General features: G+C 63.6%; 1 protein-coding gene across 6 annotated transcripts in view; it reads right to left on the bottom strand.

Moving 5' to 3' along the window:
- Positions 1 to 22978, bottom strand: part of ZFPM1 (zinc finger protein, FOG family member 1) — a 69746-nt gene that overhangs the window by 39117 nt on the left and 7651 nt on the right. For 2 of the 6 annotated variants that reach the window (XM_082370082.1, XM_082370085.1), the window contains exons 2-3: positions 3851 to 3961; positions 1043 to 1171 (exon numbers count right to left, since the gene is read on the bottom strand). In XM_082370082.1, the coding sequence (XP_082226208.1) occupies positions 1043 to 1171; positions 3851 to 3961 (240 nt within the window). Of the gene's footprint in view, positions 1 to 1042; positions 1172 to 1458; positions 1643 to 3850; positions 3962 to 4308; positions 4414 to 22978 lie in introns of those variants that run through there. The other 4 variants (XM_082370083.1, XM_082370081.1, XM_082370084.1 and 1 more) reach the window with 3 other exon arrangements.

The following is a 22978-nucleotide window of genomic DNA, read 5'->3' on the forward strand; positions in this document are numbered from 1 at the left end:
CTGTAGGAAGAGGTGTGTTAAATCAGCAGGGGGACCGGAAGGCACACATGCCACCTCATCTACTTGGTGCCATGCAGACATCACTAATCGATCCCAGCACTCTTTCCTTGACACCTTGGGATCCCGATGAAGGGTCCACATGGCCACTCGAACTGAACCTGGCAGACCATCTCTGACACCCCTGGGAGACCATGGGGGTCCTCTCTGCCCTGGTGAGGTCTCCCTGACCCCCACAAGATGAGGCCCTTGCCATGTGCCTCCGCTCCACTGGCCACTGACTGCACTTGTGTCATCCCAGCTCTCTGAGGACCCTGTTTGCTCAGAGCTGTACGTCGGGTACACAGCAGGTGCTCGATATGTGCTTGCTACGTGCACGTGCGCCTGGCCCGAGTGTGCAACCTCCGTTCTCTCCCTCTCTTCCCGAGGACCACGCCCTCCCTCCTTCACCCAGCAGCTCCCAGGACCCCTCCGAGCTGCCCCGGTTCCCCTGAGCCGCGTCAGTTGTACTTAGGAATCACGGCAACAGCCGACACGCCCAGCCTGCCCTATACTCATACATCGGTGGAAGTGGGAGCCACGGGCAGAACACATCTGGTGGGCCCTCCGAGGTCAGAATTCCAGCTACAAGTGGGGGTGGGGCAGTGCTGGGAGCACGAAACCGCCTTCAAAGACACTCCTGACCCAGGACCCGGCGGCTTGGAACGGCTTCCTGCCCCCTGCCACGTGCGGCAGCCACCCCAGGGGTGGGTCCTCTCCACCCACACAGACCTGAGCCCCTAGCTGGGCTGGGAAGGCCCAGGCACTTGGGCCGCTCCAGACTCACATTTCCACCTCCAGGGAAGCCGCTGGCCCACAGGCCGGCTGGACTTTGCAACAGACAGACCTGGGCCTGGTGCTTCCCCACCCATCTCCTTGGCCAGTGGGCCGGGCCTGTCGCACCCGCACGGTCAGGGTGGCCAGCTCCCAGGACCCCCAGAAGGCTGGGCCCCAGGGCTGCCCTGGAGAGACAGTGCCGCCAGACCCCGGTCACAGGCGCGCTTACCTGGCCCGCTCCAGGGGCTGCTGGCCTCCTCCTTCTCCAGCCTCGTCTCTGGCTCCGGACCCTCCGTCTCCTCGGAGCCTCCTGGGGACGTGGGGGGTGGTGGTAGCGGTGGGGGTGGAGGAGTAGCATCTGCAGGAAGGAAAACACCAGAAGGTTCTACTGAGCCTCAGGGCACCGAGTTGCCCGTCCACCCCAGCCTGTGGCCGGGAGGGATACTGAGGCCCAGGTGGGTAAGCACGTGGCACAGTTCCCGCCACCACCCTCCCCCCACCAGCTTGTTCTCAGGGGGCGCCGTCAGACATCTCCGTTTCTCCCCCTTCATTTTTGGCCTTTAAAACCCCTCAGCCCCTTATTAATTGCGGCAGCAATAGCTGCCCTCCCAGATGCTGTTAATGATTAGAGCGTGGACGGCCTACCAGCACGCCCAGGCCAGCGGGCACACGCGTGGCCCGGCTCCCTGGTCTCCTCGGCCGGCAGCTGGGGGCTCCTCCGCCAAGCCCCGCACCCAATTCCAGCCCAAAGGGCATATTTGCCTTCCCTGCTGGGCCCGATAACCACCGCGGCCCCCAATCGATGAGCGCCCATAAAAGCCCCCCCTTGGTGACGTCACACGCCCGGCAGATTATTAATACCCGCGATAAGGGCCGTGATTAACATCGAATAAATCAATCACACGGTATAAAAGTCCTATTATTTTTGGCTATAAATCAACACGGCTGGCATCCGAGCTCCAGCCACTGCGCGGGAGCTGCACTGGGCCCGCCCGACAGGCAGACATTGCTCCTGCTGTCTTATCGCGCCCATCAGCACGTTATCACTGAGGCCTGTGCCAGGTGCAACCCCGGCTGTTTTTTTCCAGCTCCTCCCCAGTCCCGCCCCCGCCCCCGCCCCCACCCCGTGCAGCCCGGCTCCCAGATCAGATAAGGGGCCCGGCTCCTCGGGGCAAAGTCCACCAGTAACCAGCCGCTAGCCCTTTGGAGAGCGTGGCCCCCATTAGCACGCAGCACCCGATGGTGATGGGGGGCCCCTCGCCGCTCCCTGGGCCCTCGGAGGGGCTGGTGCCCAGTTACAGATGCGGAAACCAAGGCTCAGAAAGGGCAGGAGCCCGGGCCGGGATAGGCTGGGGTGAGCGCTGGCCGCAGCACTAAACAATTGATGGTGATGGTGAAGGCAGAGACAGTAACAGCTGTGAACGCGAGCGCCAGAGGCCAGGCCCTGAGCCTCCACCCTGCCCGCTGCCCCAGGGGAGCCGCGGGTGACGGGAGCCCCTGCCCTGGTTTCAAGTCCTGCTGGCTTAGCCTCCTTCTCACTGCACAGCCCCAGTGACCCCAATGGATTGCCGCTGGGGAAAGGGACACAGGCCGGCAGGTCTCAGAGGATGAGGCTTATTGGGGGCTTGTGGTCATCCGGGGGAGACTCTGACTCTCTGACACTGGCACATTCTGGGGATGGGGGTCCACAGTGAGAAGGAGCCCCCCACCGTCTGTCTAGGATCTCCACCCCCCAGTCCCAGCCCTGCAGGGCTCCCCTCCTGTCCCCTCTCTGTCCCACCCCAGGGCCTTTGCACGTGCAGGTGTGTGTAGCACAGGCAACTCCACGCGTCCTGCAGGTTTCTGCTCACTGCCACACCCACCCCATCTCGCCTTCCTTCCCAGTCACAACACCCACTTACCACCCTCTAAAATGGCCCAATTTATGGCTATGTCTCTCCCATGGGACTATGGTCTGGGGGTAACTCAGCCCCTGTGCACAGGGCTTCGTGGTACGGAGCACGGATGTGAGTGAGATTGCTGTCCACGGCCGGCAGGGGGGAGGGGGGCGCGGGGAGCGGGGCTCAGAGCAGGGGACAGGCAGAGCCCACCCCCCCAATCCTCCCTCCGCTAACCCCCAGCCTCAGCTCCCTCTTCTGGAAAACAGGGGTGAGGGCACTGACCTCCCCCAGGGCCTCCACCGCAGTGAGGCCCATCCTCTTGGGGGTCTTTGGGGGTCTCTGAGGGCACAGCTGGCCTGAGAGGATGGCCCGGCTTTGAGGCCCCTCCAGGGACCCGGACAGAGGAGGCCTCCTAGTGTCAGGTTAATTCACCCCTGGGTGTGTGTGTGGGAGTCTCTCCTTCCAAGTCCTGTTCTCAGCTTCAGAAAAGTGCCCCCAAAACCCTGGGGAAACTGCCAGGAGGGCCCCAGGAGAGGTTCCAGGTGCCCAGGGTGGGGCGGGGTGGGGTGCAGGCAGAGGGGACAGGGAGAACCAACCTGAATCCAGACTGAGGGTCGGATCCTGCTCAGGTGCTCACAGGCTGTGGGACCCTGGGCAAGTCACTTAACCTCTCTGGGCCTCATTCCCCCGTCTGTAAAACGGGGTGTTTTGCCTTAACAGGAGAACCTGCTCGGTACCGAGCCCCACGTGTGCTGAGGCAGGCAACCCCGTTTCATCGAGGGTACACGGAGGCCGGGGGGGGTGTGGCTTTCCCCAGGTCACTCAGTGCCCATATGACCCCCTGCCTCACCCTGGCCTAGACCTTCCCCACTGGGGCCTTGCTCTGCCCATCTCTGCCACGAGGGCTGGGCTTTCCAGACCCTCTGCAGGTGTGTGCATCTCCTCTTCCCAGACCAGCCCCTCCACACCTGCCTCTCCCAGCCCCAGCGGGCACGGGCAGCCCACAGACACCTCTTGGTGCAACGCCCATTTCACAGGTGTGAAAACTTGAGTCCTCAGTGGGAACTGGCTCCTGTGAATTCGCAGCGAGGATGGGGACATGGGGAAGGGCGCCAGGATGCCAGGGCCCAGCCTGCCACGTCCACCGCCCGACTCACCTGGGCTGGAAGGGCTCGGGGGCTCGGGCTCCAGTGCTGTGGCCTCCTGCTCCGGGAGGCTGGTGTCCGCGGCCTGGGCCTCTTCTCTGGCCTCCATGTCTCTGAGGGAACCTGCAGACACAGCCCCAGGGGAGTAGTGAGGCGCTGCCCCCCACGGTGCCCACAACCGGCGTCCTGACCCCCCCAGCACAGACACAGCCCCAGGGGAGTCGTGAGGCGCTGCCCCCCACGGTGCCCACAACCGGCGTCCTGACCCCCCCAGCACAGGCACAGCCCCAGGGCCGGGCGCAGCGGGGTCCGAGCAGGGTCTCGGCCCCCCAGGCGGTCAGAGGCCTCGAGGGAGCGGCCGTCAGCACGGGGGCTCCCCCAGGCCCCCATGATTAGATGTGCGAACCCCACCCTTGTACCCACCCCAAGCCCGGCACCAATGCCTGGGGGCCACCCGGCCTCCTGCTCACCTCGCCTGCCCTGCAGCCTCTGCCGACCCCACAGGCCACTCTTGCCAGGACGCTGGCCCCGGGCAGCCCGACCCCTCCCCTCTCCTCTGCTCCAGGCGTGAGTGAGCGCAGCGCTGGTGTCTTCTGGGCGGGGCCTCTGGGGGCTGCCGAAATGCAGGCGCACGCTCTGCGGCGTCCCAGGGTCCTGGTGCACATCCACAACCCCCGAAGGTAAACATCTCCCGGGGCTCTGCACACCTGCCCCCTGTGCCTGGGACCCCTCCTCCAGGAAGCCCCCACACTCAGGTTCTGAGGTCTGGGAATGTGCAGAGGGCGGGCCCCAGTGCCTGGCACACAGGAAGTGTTCATCAACCTGATTAAGGGGGGGGGTGAATGGCTGATGGGACACAGGTGGGTGCACAGGCGTCTGCAGTCCAGCCTCCGGGGCCCACCAATCCTCCCACAAGCCTCACGCAGGGGGTGCCCCACGGAGCCCTGCGTACAGGTGGGAAGGCAGACTGACTCCCCAGACCACCTAGGAGGGTGGCGGAGCCAGACCCACCAGCATGTCCCCGAGTGCAGGCCAGGGTGGCAACCTGTGCCCCCGAGGTCAAAGGGGTAGTGCCAGTGCGGTGGGCAGAGAGAACAGCGGAGAACAGCTGTCCCTCTTCACCCTGCTCTGTGAATCTCCCACAGGCCCCCTCCACCCCGTCTCAGCTGGGCCCTGGGGCCCGAGACCGGTGCCCGGGCAGCGCTGCCCCCTGCCCCATCACCTTCCCCAGCTCCTCCTCTGCAGACACCTGCCCGCCCCGCCCCCCCCACTGCCCAGCTGCACCCTCTGGATTCTAGCTCCGGCCCCACAAACCCACGGGCCCTGGGCTCCCCGGGACCCCTCAGAGCTGTAACGATAGCAGGCGGGCAGGCGTTCACTCCCCGTCGCTTCCCGTGGCCAAGGCCGGGCTCAGACCACACAGAACCAGCCCTGGGCTAAGCCTCACGGTCTCTCATCAACGCACCCACACGGTGGGCTCTGTGGCGGGCTGGGCACACCCCAGACTCGTGCCTCTGGGACAGGTGGGAGGCCTGACCCCCCATGACCTCCCCTGGCAGACGCCAGGGCAGAAAAGCAGAGGCTCCCCGGCCCGTGGGGTTGGCCCCCCAGCCTGCACTGCCGGTTGCCCTGGCGGGCAGCTCGCAGGCCTGCTTGCCTAACTCTTTCTAGAAGCCCAGGTGCTTCTGCAGCTCATTCAGAGCTGGAGATGGTGCCCCAGAGCTGTGGTCCCTCCTGCCGACGCCGTGGGACTTCAGGGCCTCAGTGGCCAGCTCTGGAGAATGGGTGTGAAGCCCCTGCTTTCAGGGACTGCTGGGACCAGAGCCCTGCGGCCGGGCGATGCCGGGCACACGCCTCTCCCCATGACTCTCCCGCCCAGGTGGGCCTCAGCCACCCAGGGAGGCCCTGAGCTCCTGGCGGCTCCATTTATGGGAGAACAAAGGCACCCGCTCCACACAAAGCGTGACAGGAGCGTGAAGAAAGAGGCTGCCGGCTGCAGCAATTTATCCTAATGCCGCTAATTCATTCCAGCACAATTAACACTCTGATAACACAGGAGACAATCGCCAACCAGCAAATGGCTCCAGGCCCAAGGCGGGATGTGACGGCATGTGATGCTGCGAATCCTGCCCCAATCCTGCCCCACGTCTACCTCGGAGCCACCGCTGGAGCCCCCCGACACCCCCGGGGCCACCTGTGCACCTGGGTCTCCGCTCCACTTGGGAGGAAGCTTTCTCCACTGGCTGGGGTGAGACGCTGCTGCTTCCCGGGGTGCCCTGGGCTAGGAAGGACCCTGCTCGACCCCCGTGGGGCCCTTTATGGTCAGACACCCCAACTGCTGAGCCAGACCAACCCACGGCCAGGCAGGCGGTGTCCTTGCTGTGTGACTTCAGGCAAGTCACTCCACCTCCCTGTGCTCGGAAAGCACAACAGCTCTGACCCCGCAGGACGAAACTCGGTTTCACCTGTGTGGAGCCTTGGTCAGCGCCTGGCACGTAGTTAAGTGCGCAGGGAACACCACCCGTCACCAGCATCAGTTGCTTCCACCCAGCACCCAGCAGGGTGTTGCTATTATTAAGCACCGCCTGTATGTGAGTCCTGTGCTCAGCATTCTACAAACGTCTTCCCTTAAGCCCCCTGCCCACCTCGTAGCCCAGGAGTGGAGGGCAGTGGGGCAGGTGTGTGCGGGGAGGGGCCAGCAAGAGGCAGGCCCTGATGCCAGGCATGATGGGTGAGTGCCTGGGAGTCTTCCGACATCCCAGAGGTGAGGCTGAGTCATGCCCACTTCGCAGATTAGTCAACGGAGGCCCAGCAAGTTGGACTGACCTGCCTGTGGCCCTTGGCAGGAGCCCGACTCCCCGAACACACCACCCACGTGGACGCTGCTGAGGCCACAGCCCTTCTCTGCTCCAGGCGCGGCCCCACGCCTCCCCCGCCCTGCCGATGACCTGGGGTGAGGGTGACACTGGCCCCACTGCCCGGCGGGATGGAGAGGCCTGGGCCCAAGGCCGAGCACCTGTCTGGGGGCGTCCACGGGTGATGACGGTGGTCGCCAGCACTGGGCACGGCCCCTGCTGCCCGAAGCCCCTCAGTTATCACGGCGAGCAGACGCCCCGCAAGCCGATCTGTCTCCTGCTCATTAAGCCGGACGCCGAAATGGAAATGAAAACATAATAGCTATTTGATTGGGGGTGAGATATTTTGCATATTGGCTTGGCGCTGATAGCGGAATTTCATCAACTCCCTTTTTTCATGCTTTAAAACTGAATTACGGAGACAGGCTCTGTGCAGCGGGATGATCCCAACTCCCTTCCGAGGCCCAGGCTGCCGATGATTGATGGCCCTCCCGGCTTTGATGTGGAGGCAGCTGGGGTTCCTTTTGATGACTACCCCAAAGAAAGCCGGAGCTGGCAGCTGAGGAGGACAAAATCGCCCGATGTGGCTCTGGGGTGAGCCTGCCAGGTGGGGTGCAGAGCGGGGTGGCTCAGAGCACTGGACAGGGAGTCTGGAGGCCCCGGCCGAACCCCCGCTGGCCCCTGTAGACTGTGCCCGCCCCCCAGGCCACTGAAAACGTTATGAGAAACAACCAGAGCAAAGCCCCATGAGCCTCCACCTGGACTCCGCGCTTGACCTCAGGCGTGGGTCTTTCCTGAGGCCCCGCTAAGTGGCTGCCATTACACAGCCATTTATGCCTCTGTGGGGAGATCCTTTGTGTTCCCAACTCACAGAGGAGGAAGGAGAGGTGCGGGCACCTGCCAGGCCCCCTTCTGTGTCAGGGCCGGAGCATGAACGCAGGCCCGATGGCCTGGGGGTGGGGTGGACACTGGTGGGCACGCGGCCCTGCTCGTCCCCCGACATCCCCACCTGCACAGCCTGGGGTGCGGTGGACCTGAGCGCCCACGGCCTTCTTCTCAACTGCCGTTCACTCCTGTGTTCTTCATTCACTCATGAAACCTCCCCCGAGTCCATCTCCCCGCACAAGGTCCTGGGGACCCTGCAGCAGCCAACACGTACCCCCCCAGGAAAGAAACGTCAAAAATGCAAGTGTGGCCATTGCCACCAAGGAGAGGTGGAGTGACAGTCAGGGAAGGCTTCCTGGAGGAGGTGACGAGTGAGTGGTGATCTGGGATGGGACAGGAGGCTGCCTGTGGGCGGGGCTGGGGAAGAGCACTCCAGGCAGAAGGAAGAGCAGGACGCTGGGGCCTGTGGCCTTGTGCAGGCCACGCCTCCCCAAGCCCAGCTTCCTCACGGAAAGCTGTGGGTTACAGCAGCCTCGAGTCATGGGCTGCGGTCAGGGTTCAGCAATGTGGTGCTAGTGGGTGCCGAGCACACACTTGGGGTTATTATTACAACTGTTGTTATTGTTTCAACTCTCCAGGGAGGTGCCACACCTGCCCCTCTGGCGGTGGGATGGGGGGCGGGGCATGGATAGGGGCGTGGGGACCAAGGGGCACGGCTGGAGGGAGGGGAATGAGGGGCTGGGGCCTGGGGAGGGCAGTGTGGGTGGAAGAGAAAGACCTCCCCCTAGGCCGGTGGAAGGCCCAGCCTCCTGTCCCACTGGCCCTGGTCAGCGGTGGGCGGGAGGGGGCATGGCGCTGCCAGGGAGAGACCCTGGCCTCTGGGCGGCACACAGCAGCCAGATAAGGGCCCGATAACTGAGAGAAAATAGCAACAGATTCAGACTTTCCCACCGCAGGGCAGTGGGGCAGCTCGGGCCACGGCAGGGGCAGGAGGCGGTGGGGACAGCCTCGTTCTCCCCGAGGGCGGCTGTGCTGTGTCCCGGGGGCTTGGGCCCCTCCAGCCAGGACGGGCTCTGGTCCAGCTGGTACTGGAGGACGAGGAAACAGAGGCCCCGAGCACACAGGCGGCCCCAGCCCCTCGGGACCATGTGACTTGTTCTTTACCCTCAGTTCTAACAAGGAGCTGGGCTGATTTCCAGGCTGAGCTGGATGGAGAGAAGCGAGTGAGAAGGGGAGCCCCCAGCAGGGACGGGGGAGCAAGGGGAGACCAGCGTACGGGGCTTTGGTGAAGGGCAGGGGTGTCCCGCGCCTCAGAGCCCAGGGCTGGCAGGAAAGGGGCGCAGAGGGGAGGCGGGCAGACGGGCAGGTTCTCGGCCCCAGGGAAGGTCACCAGGGCCTAGAAAGGGTCCCATTTAACCAGAACTTCTTAAAACTTTTGCCAACACTTAGAAGGAAGGTGGGTCCCGGCCCATGGTCCCTGAGAAGCTCGCACAGCACAGGGGTGCAGGCATCGTGGGGGGAGGCTGGCGATCTGGGAGGCGCCCTGGGTGCCTGTGGGTCCTCTCATGCCCACCCTCCCGCCAGGGTACCAAGGCCCAGCACAGATGCTGGGCACCCTCGGTGGGTCCACCTCACGTCCACCCCCCAAACGTGGCTGGAAGCTGCCCACTGCTCTCCGGGCCGCTCTGGCAGGAGGTCCAGGCCCATCAGCACAGGGCCGTCCTGGCTCCCAGCTCCTCCCCGCTCCCTCCACCCTCACCCCCTGGATGACAGCCAAACTGCTTCCGCTGTCCACGCCCCTCCAGGCATGTGCCCTTAGCCCACACTGTCCCTCTGCCAGGACAGCTCCCCCTGCCCGGTTGGGGCCTCCTCCTGCCTCCGTGAAATCTCTCCCCACACTTGGGTCATCCCTGGAGCCTTACATTTGTCCGCAATTGTCCCCTGGGGTGTTGCTCTGATGCTCTGTTGCCCTCCCCCAGTGCCCAGCAGGAGGACGGAGGGAGACCCCGCCCCGCAGCCCACTCCATGGAAGGTGCTGCCAGCGTCGCCCCTAGCGGGCTGTACCCTACGATAAAGGTGCACCCATGGCAGCAAGGACGAGAAGCGGGACTCCCCGCGGAGCGCGCTGGGGGCGGGGGTGCCCTCTCGTCCTCGGGAAGCTCAGGCTGGGAGGGGCCCACAGGCCTCCACTGTGACCCGCCAGCGGCCCTCATCAACCCAGGATCAGTTCCTGCTGACAGCCAGGGCGACCACAAAGAGGATGTTGGCAAGATAATCTTGGCTTATTCGAGTGGGCAGCCTGCCCCGCGGAGGGGAGGGCGAGGGTCTGAACCTCCGTGTGCGCTGGGGGCCTGGGTCCAGATGCCCTCCCACGCTGGTCCTGCCCCCCACCCCGATACCCGGTGGCAGGCGTGGCCCTGGGACAGAGGAGCCGGGAGGGCGTTGGGGGGGCAGCCTGACTCCCCGCCGAGGGTCAGCTGATGGCGCTCGGGTGCACCCTGCAGCAGGGGGCTCACTCCTCCTTCCAGAGGAGCAGACGTGAGTCCAGACCCTCGGCCTCTCAGGCTTGGTCCCCGCCTTGGGTGGGCAGGCCCCCAACACGGCTGTGACTGAGTGACGGTGGATTCACCTGCTTTTGCTGCCAGGCTGTGAGCTGGACCTGAGGCGCGCAGCCTCCTAGCCCTGTGTGCACCCAGGCCACGCCCGGGAGGTGCTGGTGGCACGCTGTCCCAAGTAAGCCAGGCCGAGGAGAGTGGCCAGCCGCTGTCACAACACACTCTGGGCCACGGGAGGGCAAGGAGAGCCCTCGGCGTCAAGGAAGAACTTGGGTGCTCAGAGCGGAGACCAGCGGAGGCCCCATGCTCTCCGGGAACAGGGACCCCGTACTCTAAGGAACAAGAGTGCTGCGACCTACTTCAGCTTTTAACGTATTAAAATATCATAGGGAGATATCATTTGCATACAATAAAATTCATCCTTTTAAGTGTCATTCATCTTTTGGAGGCGTGTTCACTGAAAGATGAGCAGGACAGTCCTAGGTAACCCAAACAAAACCCAGGGCCCCCTGTAGCCCAGGCTCAGCAAAGAGACACTTCAGCAGCCCAAATCCCCACCCGCTTCTCTCCAAAGCTTTGCAGGGGTCAGTCAGGATCTTCGACCGCCTTTCCCAGTCACTTCTCCACACCCCCGGCTGACCCAGCGCCTGGCACCCCTGCTCGGCTGTGCACTGTCCTGGCTTCCCTGTCCCTCCCCCAGACCCCTACTGTTCTCACCGGTGCTCTGACTTCCTCACGGGAGGTCTGGCAACTGGGCTGCAAGGGTGTGGAGGGGAGACCTGGGTGCCAAGGAGACGGTGGGCGGGTGCAGGGATGAGGCCAGCAAGCAGGCTCCTGGGGATCTGCTGTCCCCAAGTCCCCAGGCCCAGAAACAGGAGCCTGCTGTCCTCCCGTGTAGCTGCTGAGCCAGGACGACCACTCCCAGGGCCTCAGGCACCCCTCAGCCCAAGGCAGCCCTCTCTTCCCCCAGGCCTCCCTGCCCTGGCCACGGCCAGTCAGCTCCCCCAGCCCCTTCCCTTGGGGCTGTCGGCACAGATTCTGAAGACTCACTGCTGCCTGAGTGACTGTCTACACCCGTCTCCCCTGCTGCACTTGGCTTCCTGGTGATACTCACCCAGAACTCCTCCTCGGCTCAAGTGCACCTCGGTTCTCCATCTCTGAAGCCCTGGCCGTGGGCCGCGGCCCACCCCGACCCACACCAGTGCCCGCCCTCCCCTGACTCTGGCGAGGCCGGCCTGGCCTGAACTGTCCCGGCCCAGAACTGCCCGCCTTCTCACTGCACACTTACTCCATCACTGCCTTCTCCGTCTCTGTTCCCGGAGACTGGGGCATCCCCAGCTCCGGTGCACAGTGGGTGCTCTGGAAACTCTGGTGACTGCGGGACAGGTGGGGGAGGGGAAGCGGTGGGCTCAGAGCCGGGTGTGGCTGGGGGCCACCCAGGTCCACAGTGGTGGCGGTGGGGGAGTCTGGCACGGCCCCAGAGGGGAGCCTGGGGGCTGAGCCTGTTTGTTGGGGGTGTGTGACCAGGGACTCAGCCCCGGGGACCCTGAGCGGGCCACCTGCCCCCACTGGTGGAAGGTAAGCCGGCAGGCCCTGCCTGGGGCTCTGAGGCCTGGGTGAGTATGGGGGCTCCACAGGATGCAGGGAGAAGGGGCACTGACACCCGGGGGTCTGCACCGCGTCCCACCCCCAGCCACCACCACCTCCTCCTGTGGCCAGCCTGCAACCAACGGGCGAACTTGGGGGGCTTAAGTGCCCCGGCCCCAGGGCCACGCCCGGACCCCCGGCACGCATCACCCCTCGAGACCGCACAGGGCAGGGGGGACCACGGGCAGCGCTGGGCCTGTCCCAGGCAGGAGTAATGCCACCATCACCATGACCATGACGACGGGAGCAGCACAAGCACTCGGGCAGCCTCTGCAGCAGGTCGGGCTCTAGACTCACCCACAGGGGACTTCTGATCCTTGTAACGACCCTGATTTAGTGTCACCCCCATCGTCCAGGTGGGGAAACCGAGGCACAGAGAGGTAAAGAAATTTGCCCAAGGCCTTACAGCTAGGGGAGCGACAGGCTGCCACCTGCTCTCCCCTCCCGAGCCCTGCGTTCTCCCCGAGGCCCACCCGCCCAAACCCACCGTCCCTGTTTGTAGAGGTGGGGGCCCGCTCGGGGGGCATTTGGACCCAGGTCTGTGTGGCTCCCAGGCCTCCTCTCCCCTCACTGAGCCTCAGTGTCCCTTCCGGGCTCTGCGCCACACACAGCCTGAGCCTCGGAGAAGGCCTCCCTCCCCTGTGGGCAGCCCCTCTCCCTGGTCTGTTGACTGCTGTCTGCCCCCTCTGTTCCCTGAGGAAACGGGGGGGTGCCCATCTGCTCCCCTGGCTGTGGTAGGGGCTCAGCAGGGGTGTGAAGCAGCTGGCACCCAGGGCCCCTCCCTCCAGGAGCTATGGCTCCCTCTGGCTCAGACCCCGAGACAAGTGTGCACAGCCCTCAACAGCTTATGGAGCTCTGCCAGGACCTGCATCGGCACCAGCCTGTGGGGAAACCGGCTCCACAGCGCAAAGAGGGAAACTGGGGCAAGGAGCAGCCCCCTTAGAGAGCAGGACCTTGGGCCACACGGCTCTTCAGGACCAGGCAGAACCGAGACTGCGCTGGGCTCCGGGGCGTATGGCTCTGTGCCCGGGGAACCTGCCCAGGCCTTCGTTTACCCATATGGGAAATGGGTATCAACCCACCGACCTCATAGGGCCGTTGTCAGTGTGGACAGGGAAGCGCTTTGCAGGAGATAAAGATGCCCCCGGATGGGGGTCCTTCCCAGGAGCACCATGATTCCTTCCACCAGGCTTTCCACGTGCTGGGTCAACCGTGAGCAACAGGTCCAGATGGGGGTGAACAGTCTGGGTGGGGGGTGAACACACACCTTGGATATCATGAAGGGCCAGGATGGGTACAGGATAAAGAATGGTGGGTGGGTGTGGGAGTGGTCACTGAGGGCTCCTCGGAGGAGGCGATATTTAAGCTGTGACTGTGCATGGGGAACTCTAGACAGAGGGACCTGCCAGTGTAAAGTCCCTTAATCGGGAAAGAGTTTGGTGGGTTTGGGTGCTGCGGCTGAGGAAAGAGCACCAAGGCTGAGAGAGAGGCAGAGAAGCCGGAGCAGCAGGGTGGCCGGCCGGGGTTTATTCTCGGCACCGTGGGAAACTAAGCGGAAGAATGTGGATGCTGGATTGCAGGAAGGACTCCAGTGCGCAGCTGCTGAGGCCGGGCCACCGCCTCCAGGCAGTCCCCAGTTCTCTGCCACCTCCTTGGTCTGGCTCCACATCCTCCCCTGCCCAGAGCCTGTCCCGTCTCTCGGGCCAGGGCCAGCGGGCTGGTCCCCCACCTCGGTCCCTGGTGGCAGGGGCCCAGGCGGGCGAGGCGGAGAGAAAGGGGAGCAGAGGAGGCGGGAAGAAAGAGTGGGGCCTGAGAAAGCCCAGAAAGCCCAGCCCGGCTGATAGGGGAGAGATTGGTTTCAGCCGGAGCCGCAGGGCTGCCAAGTCCACATCCTATCGGCGGCCTGCACTTACTCAACATTCATCACTGCTGAACTCGGAAACTTTATCAACGCTAGAGGTTGGCGCCATCTCCGGGCCTGGCCACTCCCGGCCCTCCGATGGGCCCGATAGCCGCTGATAGATTACACGAGATTGTTTCACTCTGGAGAACCGATTACGAATGCTCCTCGGGGGAGGGCTGCAGACCACGTGGCCTGGGTGGGGCGGGGAGGGCCCAAGGCCACTTGTGGGCCGTGGCAGTTGTCAAGAACACACTTGGAGCATGTGGCAGAGACCCCACGTGTGTGACTGGTGGGGAGGGGGAGGGGGCTACGCCACAGCGTGGGGCGGGAGCGGTGGTCAAGGCCACGGCACGTGGCAGGGTGGCCGAGGCCACGGCATAGAGCCGTGAGTATGAAGGAGGCCCGGGGAGGAGGAGACGGGAGTCGTGCCCGAGAACAGGGGCCGCAGGCTCTGGAGTGGTTCTCTCCAGATGGGCCGATAAGGACTGACAGACGGGGGTGGGGCCGCAGCTCATGGAGCCATCCCGCGTGGCCTGCCGTCAGATGGACAGAGGCAGACGGCTTCCCGGAAGGGGACGGGGCGCCGGTGTGACAGGGCCCTGCCACCTGATAGGCGGGGCAGGAGACCCCGAGAGGGATGGGCCAGGCGCCGAGCCCTCCTCAGCTCTCATCCCTGGGGCTGCAGCCCCTTGGGGCCCGTGGCCAGGTACCGGGAGGGCAGGCCTGCCCGGGCTCGTCTGCAGACCCAGCCCTCGGGCACGACTGCCCCGGGTCCCACACTAGGACCCCCGTGAGAGGGTCCTCTCGTCACAGGGACTCCTGCGCCCACTCGGGCTCTGGGTTTCATTCACACCATGGCGCCACGGCCGTGGGGGGTGGCTAGCTCCTCTTCCTCCAGGCAGGCCCTCCTGATGCTCTGCAGATCAGGAGCGGGATGTACACCGGGCCTGGGAGACCCCAGTGTCCAGACTTGGGGCCACACTACCCCAGGTGTCTCTCCAGCGCCCCGGGGATGGCGTGCAGCAAGGAAGGAAGAAGCAGGGTCCTTTGGGCGGGCCTGTTTCCCTTCTGGGTGCGCCTGGGCCATAGGCAGCAAATTGACTCTGCTCCCACTGCACAGATGGGGAAACTGAGGTCCCGAGGTGCTTCCTGGGCCCACGGGGAGTTGGTGGCTGTGCAGGGCTGGACCCCAGACCTCCTGGCCCAGTGCATCCCTCGTCTCCATGGGGCCCAGAGCCACAGTGTCCAGGAAGCTGGGGGCGGCGGTGCACCTGGGCTTAAATCCCACCGGCAGGCCCCTCACCGCCCTGAGCCCGTTTCCTCAACTGAAACACTGGGAGTTAAAACATCAGCTTCAAATTCATAGATAAAAGTGGAAGAGAGGTTGCCCGGGGCTGGAAGGAAGAGGGGGTCAGTGTTCAATGGGGACAGAGCTTCTGTTGGGAAGATGGAAAACTTCTGGAAATGGACAGTGTTGATGGTTGCACAGCCTCACGAATGCACTTACTGCCACTAAGGTACACACTTGAACTGGCTAAATGTTAAGTTGTGCTACCTGTATTTTACCACACACACACACACACACACACACACACACACGAGTCTGCTGCCCAGTGCCGTGGAGCACACAGCAGGTGCTCCCCGAGTGCCTGTTCCCTTCCTTAGGGATTCAGAGACACACAGCCCTCCACAGCGACGCGTCTGCCCCCCCACGCTGCCCCAGGCCACTGCTGAGCGCAGAGACAGGCCAGGGCTTGCGGGGTCTGGTCCTGTGTCCACGGATCGGGGCTGGACATGCTGGGGAGCATGTCCATGAGGGAGGTCAGATGAGCCGACCGGTCCCGTGAACGGTCCCAGGCAAACCTCTGCAGCTGGTCATGGCCCAGCTCTGCTGGCCTCCCACGGAGGGGGCCACGGCTTCCCCGGCCCGGCTCCAACCCCTGCAGCCCTGCGCCTCCGCCCCCCCACGCCCCCATCCAGGAATACCCAGTGAGCCCAGACCGAGCAACAGGCCTGTGCCAGCTGCTGTCCTCTCTCCCCAGCCGTCATGCGTCTTTCCCCGTTAGGGCTCTTGCCGCTGCTGTTCCCTCTGCCAGGAACGCTCTTCCCCCCACACGTCATCTGCCTCTGCCTCGTCTCTTGTCCACCCCTGTTCCCAGGCAGCCAGCCCCAGCTCCGCCCATGACCCACGTGGCCACGACCCACGACAGCACTCCCTTGCAGGGGCTGTTTTTCTTCCAGTTCCCTCTGTTCCTTGGGTTGGCTTTGCTCCCCTGGGACAGGGCCCAGGGTGGGGAGCAGATTTAGAACCCGGTCGAGGGAGTATTTATGGAGCACCTGCTGTATGCCCTGTGCTGTCCCGGGGAAGGCAGAGCTGCCCCGCCACGGTCACACAGAGGCGGTCTGGTTCTGGTCTGATGGCCCCCTCCCTGTTTCCTTCCCCTTGATCTCAGCCCAAACTCCTTCCCTCCTCACCCCTCTGCTATTTTCCACTTATGCGTTTTTGAAAAACGCCCACGCCTGTGGCTGGGTTTCAGGTCACAGAGCCCTGTGGGTGCCGTGGGAGCTGGGGGGGTCTCTGGCTGGACTCTGGGCCCCATCTTGCCAACAAGACATCCCAGGGGTGCAAAGTGCCTTTGAACATCGTGAGAATCCCCCAGAGTTTCTTGAACACTTCCTATGGACATGGTCTCTTGTCATATAAATTTCTAAAATAGGAGCTGTGGAGAACCCCGTTTCCAGAATACACCACAGCCACAGATAGAGGAGGACGCCCCGGAGAACCTCCTGTGTGAGCCCTCACTGTGTGGATAGGGACACAGGCCCAGGGAGCACACAGAAACCCTGGAGGCAGACAGGCCAGACCCTCCCGTTGTACAGACAGCGAGGCAGGTGTGGCCAGTGGGCTGCACCGTGACTCCTTAGGAGGGTGCCGAGGCCCCGCCCCCAGCCTGGTGCTACACGGAGCCCGGCAGAGGGAGGGTCCAGATGAAAAGCCCAGCGGGGGAGGGCAGAGGGAGAGGGGACAGCACGCACAGGGGCTGGAGGTGCCCCAGACACGTGGAGTGGGAGGGGGAGCTGGCCGGCCTTGAGCTCTTGAACTCGGTGTTCCCATCTGGGAGTGTGAGCTGGCCGCACTGATCTCGGGAATGCCCAAGTCCTGGCCCCCCAACTCAGGCTGTGGGGGTCTGGGCTCTGCAGGTCAGCAGGAGGTCATCCAAAGGCCCGCCTGTCCATCCCCCTGTGCCCAGTTTTCCATCACTGGGGCAAGGTCCTGCCCAGGACAGTGTCTCCCCATATTAAGGGCTCCCCTGCAGGAGGCCCCGCCCACTCTGAGGAGGCCCGCCCCCCGCACAGTGCTTAGCCAATCCCTGGGCCTCACTCCTGCTCATTTGCATGCCCGTTTCCATTGGCTGAGGACACAGAGGTTAGGCCCTGGGTTCCCTGGCTGTGGGGGTGGGGCGTGGGGGAGACCATGCTGGGTGGGATGGGGGGGGCGGTGGCACTGGGCTCTGAGGGCCCTGGGCTGGCTCTGGGGAGACTGGCTCTGCTGGGCCATTCCGGGGAGCCTGAGGGCTAAGGGGCTCTGGTGGGTGGGTTCTAGGGGTGCCAGGCTCAGGGTGACCCGTCTTAGCCCCAGGTCTGGGTCATAAAGGGCCACCTGCTGCTGGGGGAGAACTCTGGTCAGAGTGCAGGCATTTCCTTAAATCCTCCCCCCTCCCCGCCACTATGAATGACTCAGAGCAGGAAAGATACTGACCCAAGGTCACACAGCCAGGACGCAGCAGCACAGCTGGGACCTCACTTCCCCAGTCCTGGCTCCCCACCCCAAGCCTGGGTCCTTCCCCCCAGGGAGGCCCTGTAGGGCCACTTCTTATTTTTCGCTGCCTCGTCTCAGGGAGAGCTATTTTTCCGCTTCCTTTGCAAAGTGATGGCAACATTGATGATGATTTTACGAGAACCCGGTCCCCATGCTTTCACCTTAGATCTAGTGGCACCATTTTCGCGGCTCTGAGTTGCAGGGCGGGGGGCTCGCGGGTGTGTGAGTGTGTGTGAGCGCGTGTGCACAGGCTTTGTTCCTGGCATTTTGGTGGGTGAGATAAGAGGAAACAACAGAACCGCTCGGAGCAGCAGGCAGATAGATAACAGCGATAGGGCTTCTCCACCACCAGGCCTATCTGCGCTTTATCGCAGTTCCCTTTTCTTTCTTTCTGGTTCGGGGGGAGGGCGGAACACCCCCCCCCCCCCCCGCCCCAGCCCGCCCCCAGCCCACCCCCACGCCCGGGACCCGAGCCGAGGGGCCTCCGTCTCAGGCTCCCTCCCTCTGTGTCTAACACACCCAGTGCCCAGGCCCGGAGCTCCTGGCTGGAAAGGGCAGGGGTCCCGAGGGTCGGTGTCACCACTGAGATGGGTGACAGGGCAGCGGCGGCAGGGGAGCATCCGCCCCCGAGAGAGAACCCAGATCCCTCTCATCAGCCCCGCAAAAGGGCCCTGAGGAGGGCCGACTCCCGTTTTAGGACGAGGGCAGGGAGGCCCAGAGAGGTGACATGGCAAGGCTGTGCGGGGCCCGGGATTTGAACCTGGGCCTCCCTGGCCTTGAGGGTGGTGGTCTGCAGAGCGGGTACTGAGCTCCTTCCTTGAGAAGTCCTGTGCACCCCCTGAGGGCACGGCTGGGCGGGGACAGGGAGGCCCCAGGGGAGATGACTCCCAGGCCACTGACTCCCAGCCCGGCGCCCGTGGGGCAGGTCTTAGTGTCTTCAGCCCCGTTTTACAGATGTGGAAACCGAGGCTCAGAACAGGGAAGTGCCTGTGAGCCACAGCGACGGGGGCAGGCTGGACCCCCTAGCCTCCCTCTGCACTCTCTCTGGCCCTGGTGAAAGCAGAGGGTCCAAGGGGAGGGCTCCCAGAGCCACAGGACAGATGTTCCAGAACCACCCAGGTCACTGTGTGAGAGCACAGGGGCCTGGGCCTCTGCAACCTGGAGCCATTTGCCACAAACAGCCCAGGAAGAATGCTGGTGGGATTCGAGGAGGAGGTGCAGCAGGCACCCCCGCAGGTGCCCTGAGAGAACCCCGCGTCCCCAAAGCATGTGTCCCGGGATGCTCTCCCTGCTTCTCTCCCGTCTCCTCCCTCAAAGGCCGAGGAGGCCGGAAGTGCAGTCACGCCCACGGCACAGGTGAGGAAACTGTAAGTCACTTGCCCAGGCGCCCTGCCCAGGCGGCAGGATTCAAACCCAGTCACCCCACCCTATGCTTGTCCCCCTCCGCCATATATGCACCATTTTACTGGAAATAGCTGACTTCCTTTAGAATACTGAAACAAAATAAAACCCCAAAGACAGAAAGAAACCAACTTTATCACCAAAGGGGCCCATTTTCTGAGGACAGATGAAATGACCTCCAGATGCAAGCAGGAGCAGTCGCCCCATCATCCATCGCTCTTGGACAGGGCTGTGTGGCCCTGAGCAGTCACTCACCCTCTCTGTGCCTGGGCATTTTCCCCCAAAACAGAGAGGGCAGTCCTCTTAGGGCAGGTGGAAGCTCATGGCCGCCAACATCCCCAGAGCCTGCAGCCAAGATGGAGACCCAGACCTTGACCAGGCCTCTAAGTCAGGTCTCTACGGCTTTCTCCCATGCTGCGTGACCTTGGGTGGGTTACTCAACCTCTCTGAGCCTTGAGTCCTCCGAGGAGAAATGAGGTCAGAGGTGTCCCTCCCAGGATGCTGGGAGGACTCTAAAGGATAACACAGGTCACGCCCAGGCCTGGCATACAGCAAGTGCTCGGGGAAGGCAGCTATCAGCTAACAATGGCTCCATTCGGATTTTAAGTGTGGAGTCCCAGAGCCACCCAGAAATGTCACTGACTGTCCAGTCAGGCCTCCTGTCTCTGGGACCACAGAGAATCTCGTTTCTCAAGAGTCGCTTAAAAAATAAATGCCGAAAGCAGGGAAAATGGCCAGCTGCCCTGCGCCTGCCGGGAGCCTCAGGCAGCTCCTCTGCCAGGCTTTCTGCGTCCCTAGTGCCCCCTCTGCAGCGTCCCCTCCCCCACGGCTGCCGCACCTGTCCCTCAGCGGGGAGGATTAGTCCCACGGTGGCCCTGATCGCACCATCAGCGCCGGATCTCGGGTCAGCTGAAGGAGGCAGCTTTACCCAGACAGACGCGGAGATGGCACCTCAGTCCCATCAGGGCGCCAGCCGTCACACGTGGCGGCCGAGCGGGCCTCCGAAGGCAGGGTGGCTGGGGACCGGGAGGGGAGAGCGAGCTGGGAGCCCCTCCCTTTCTCCAACTAACCGGCAAGTGGGGCTCCGCCGGGTTCCTTGACATTTACCGGGCACCTACTGTGTATAACCAGGCACTGCTTGTTCTAGGGGTCAGGGAGAGAGAGGAGAGACCCAAGCCTGGGCCCATTTGACACATGAGGACACCGAGGCCCAGAGATATGTCCCAGGAGATAGAGGCAAGGCAGCCGGGTCCAGACACCCAGCTCCGGTGAGGAGCTGTTGAGATTTAAGTCCCCCACGAGGGCTCAGCCCTTGGCCCCCACTCCCTCCAACACGGTTCCTCCTGATGCGGCCGCCTTTCCCAGCAGAGGCCTCTACCTTCCCTCCCCGGCCCGGCCCGTGGACACTGTCTTTGTGCAGAGGCCTGGGAGGTGCAGGCTGGACGTGCCAAGGTTGATGGCCGGCCCAGGGGGACAGGACAGGCCGGGAGAGACGGCCCCCACCCTGCCCACCCTCCTCCCTACCTTCTTTTTCAAAAACATAATTTATCTGTGTATTATCAAGAAATCCAGACACTTTAATCAGTGAGCTATGAAGTCAGAATTTCCATTCTTATCTGCGGGAGGAGTGGAAATGGAGGAGATAGCACGAGGGATCGCTGGTGGGGAATGTTAATGGGTGGAGAGGCTGGGCCATTGGCCACGGAGACGCCGTATCTCCCCCATTATCAAGGCCGTATCTTGCCAACCATCTCGGCGCGGTAATGGGGCCAGTTCAACTTTCCGAGTTATCACGGGAGCTGAAACCTGCGCCCGCTGGAGGCCTGGACCGGGAGACAGTTCGGGCGGACCAGGCCCTGGTGGGCAAAGCCAGGATGGAGAGGAGGACCTGGCCGGGGCCCATGAGGGCCTGGGTGCCCACTGACCATCAAGGCCACTGCAGTGAGAGTGGGGGGGGGGGGGTCCCTCTGCTCTCTGGGAAAATGTCTGGTTTTGGCAGAGCTGGGTGTGTGCATATTGTGCAGGAGGGGAAACCGAGGCAGGAGGCCACCTCAGGGTCCCAGTGGGGCTGGGGTGGTCCCAGGCCCTCCCGAGCCGTGCCAGGCCCATGAAATGGAAAGGGTGGGTGGTGTGGGGGCATGGTGGGGGGACCGGGGTGCGAGCAGCCTGCCCTCCTGCCCTGTGGCCCGCAGGGTCCCCTATCACCTTTGCTGGAAACCTCTTCCAGGCCCCAAGCCCCAGGAGCGGGAAACATGAGCAACAAAACCAGCAGGGTGGGGACATCCTGGTGGGCTCTGCCCCCGCAGGTCCCAACCTGAGGCTCAGGGTACGCTCAGTGTGGCCCTAAAATGCTGGGGCTTCCTGCCTGCCCTCAGGGCCCCGGCACGGGATGCCCCAAGGGATGGGGCACCCAGGGCCCATAAACGTAACACCTCTGACCATTCAGAGGAAAGGGCCTCCAAATCCACTCACTCCCTGGGAGCACTGCAGCTGAGGTGCGGAACAAGAGTCTCACCCGAGGACCCCCCCTCCCCCGCTGCCTAGAAGGTCCCACGTGACCAGGAACTGCCCCAGGCGGGCCTGGCCTTCGTGTGCCAGTTCAGCTGTGGCTCTGGTCTCTCTCCTGCAGCTGGAAGGCTGGGCAGCGGCCACTTTGGCCCAAGAGGGGAAGGCACTTGCCCAAGGTCACACAGCCACCAAGGAGACCAGAGCTGGATGCTGTCTGGATCGGCAGGAAGGCCTCAGTTTTCTGGATGTAAACATGGGTGGCACCAAGCCCAGCAGGGAGAGCTCTGGCCCTGGACACCACAACTGTCGCCATCCTCTCCTCGCTCCCAGGGTGGGGAGCTCGAGCCGCGGTCCTGAGTCTGACCTTTAAACCCTCTAAGCCTCAGTTTCCCCTCCATGCACCGGGCTAACCGCTGAGCCCCCCTCAAAGGTTGTGAGGGGAGGACGTGAGCTCATGGCTGTAAGTGCTGGGCACCCAGCAGGGGCTTAGTAAATGTTCAGCTAACGCCTGCTCTAACGACCAATGACCATGAGCTGGGGTTGGTGTCGGGATGAGCTTGGGGCCCCAGTAAACTCGGTCAGGTGGGGGAAGCCTCAGCTTTCTCTCTCATTGCAAGGGGCCGAGTGCCCGATGCCAGAGCAGCCCGAAGAGCAGAGAGGGGCTGCCCCAGGCCCGCCAAGCCCTCCCTGGGGGCTGAGGGTCCAGCAGTGCAGGACGGGCCCGCTGTTCTAGGGGAGGGCTCTCTGGCAGCTCTTCCCCACTGCCCACCGCAGGAAGGAGCCGAGACCCCTGGCCCTGTGGCCCCCTGCCCTCCCGCTCCCTGGGTCTGACTTGCAGGGTGGAGAAAAGGGAAATGAAGGCAGGAGGCTGTGGCAGGTGCAAGTGGCCAGGGCAGATCGGGAAAGCTGGAGGGCTTGAAGCGAGACATCGAGAGGAACTGGCAGGAAGCAGCGCAAGGGCGATGGGGGAGGGGAGAGGTGCCCCCCCCCCCTCCTCTTCATTTTAACCTTGACAAACGACAGACGACGCTGAGGCTCTGGCCCAGGCTGGACCTCTGCTGTCAGGTCTCACCAGCCTCGGTGCCTGCGAGCTCAGCATCACAGTTGTACTTTGTAGGGGAACCAAGGCTCAGGGGGCCCAACTAACTTGCACCCAGCCTGGTGTCCCCAAGATATCCCCATCCTGCAGAGGTGGAGACTGAGGCTCAGGAAGGCAAGGTGAGCCTCCCAGCAGAGCCTAAGAGCTCCACCGCAGGGAAGCTCCGGCAGCCACCCGAGTGCAGAGCCCCCTCCTCCCAGGAAGCAGCCCGCCCGCCAGTTCTGGGGGTGCCTGGGAGCTGGCGCAGGGTTGCACAGACCACCCCATCGATCCCATCTCCACACCATTCGAGTGCTGTGTGACCCTGGCACAACCACCCACCCTCTCTGATCCTCTTTTTGGGGTGCAAAATGGTTTGAGAACCCCAACCTCAGTGGGTGTACGGAGACTCACGGGAGGGGATACCGGCGAAGTGCTTACGGGGGGGAGGCTCTGAGGCTGACTGGCTGGGTCTCTGTCCCCACTCC

The sequence above is a fragment of the Balaenoptera borealis genome (genome assembly GCF_965194805.1).
Source record: "Balaenoptera borealis genome assembly, chromosome: 19".
In the NCBI taxonomy this organism is placed as follows: domain Eukaryota; kingdom Metazoa; phylum Chordata; class Mammalia; order Artiodactyla; family Balaenopteridae; genus Balaenoptera; species Balaenoptera borealis.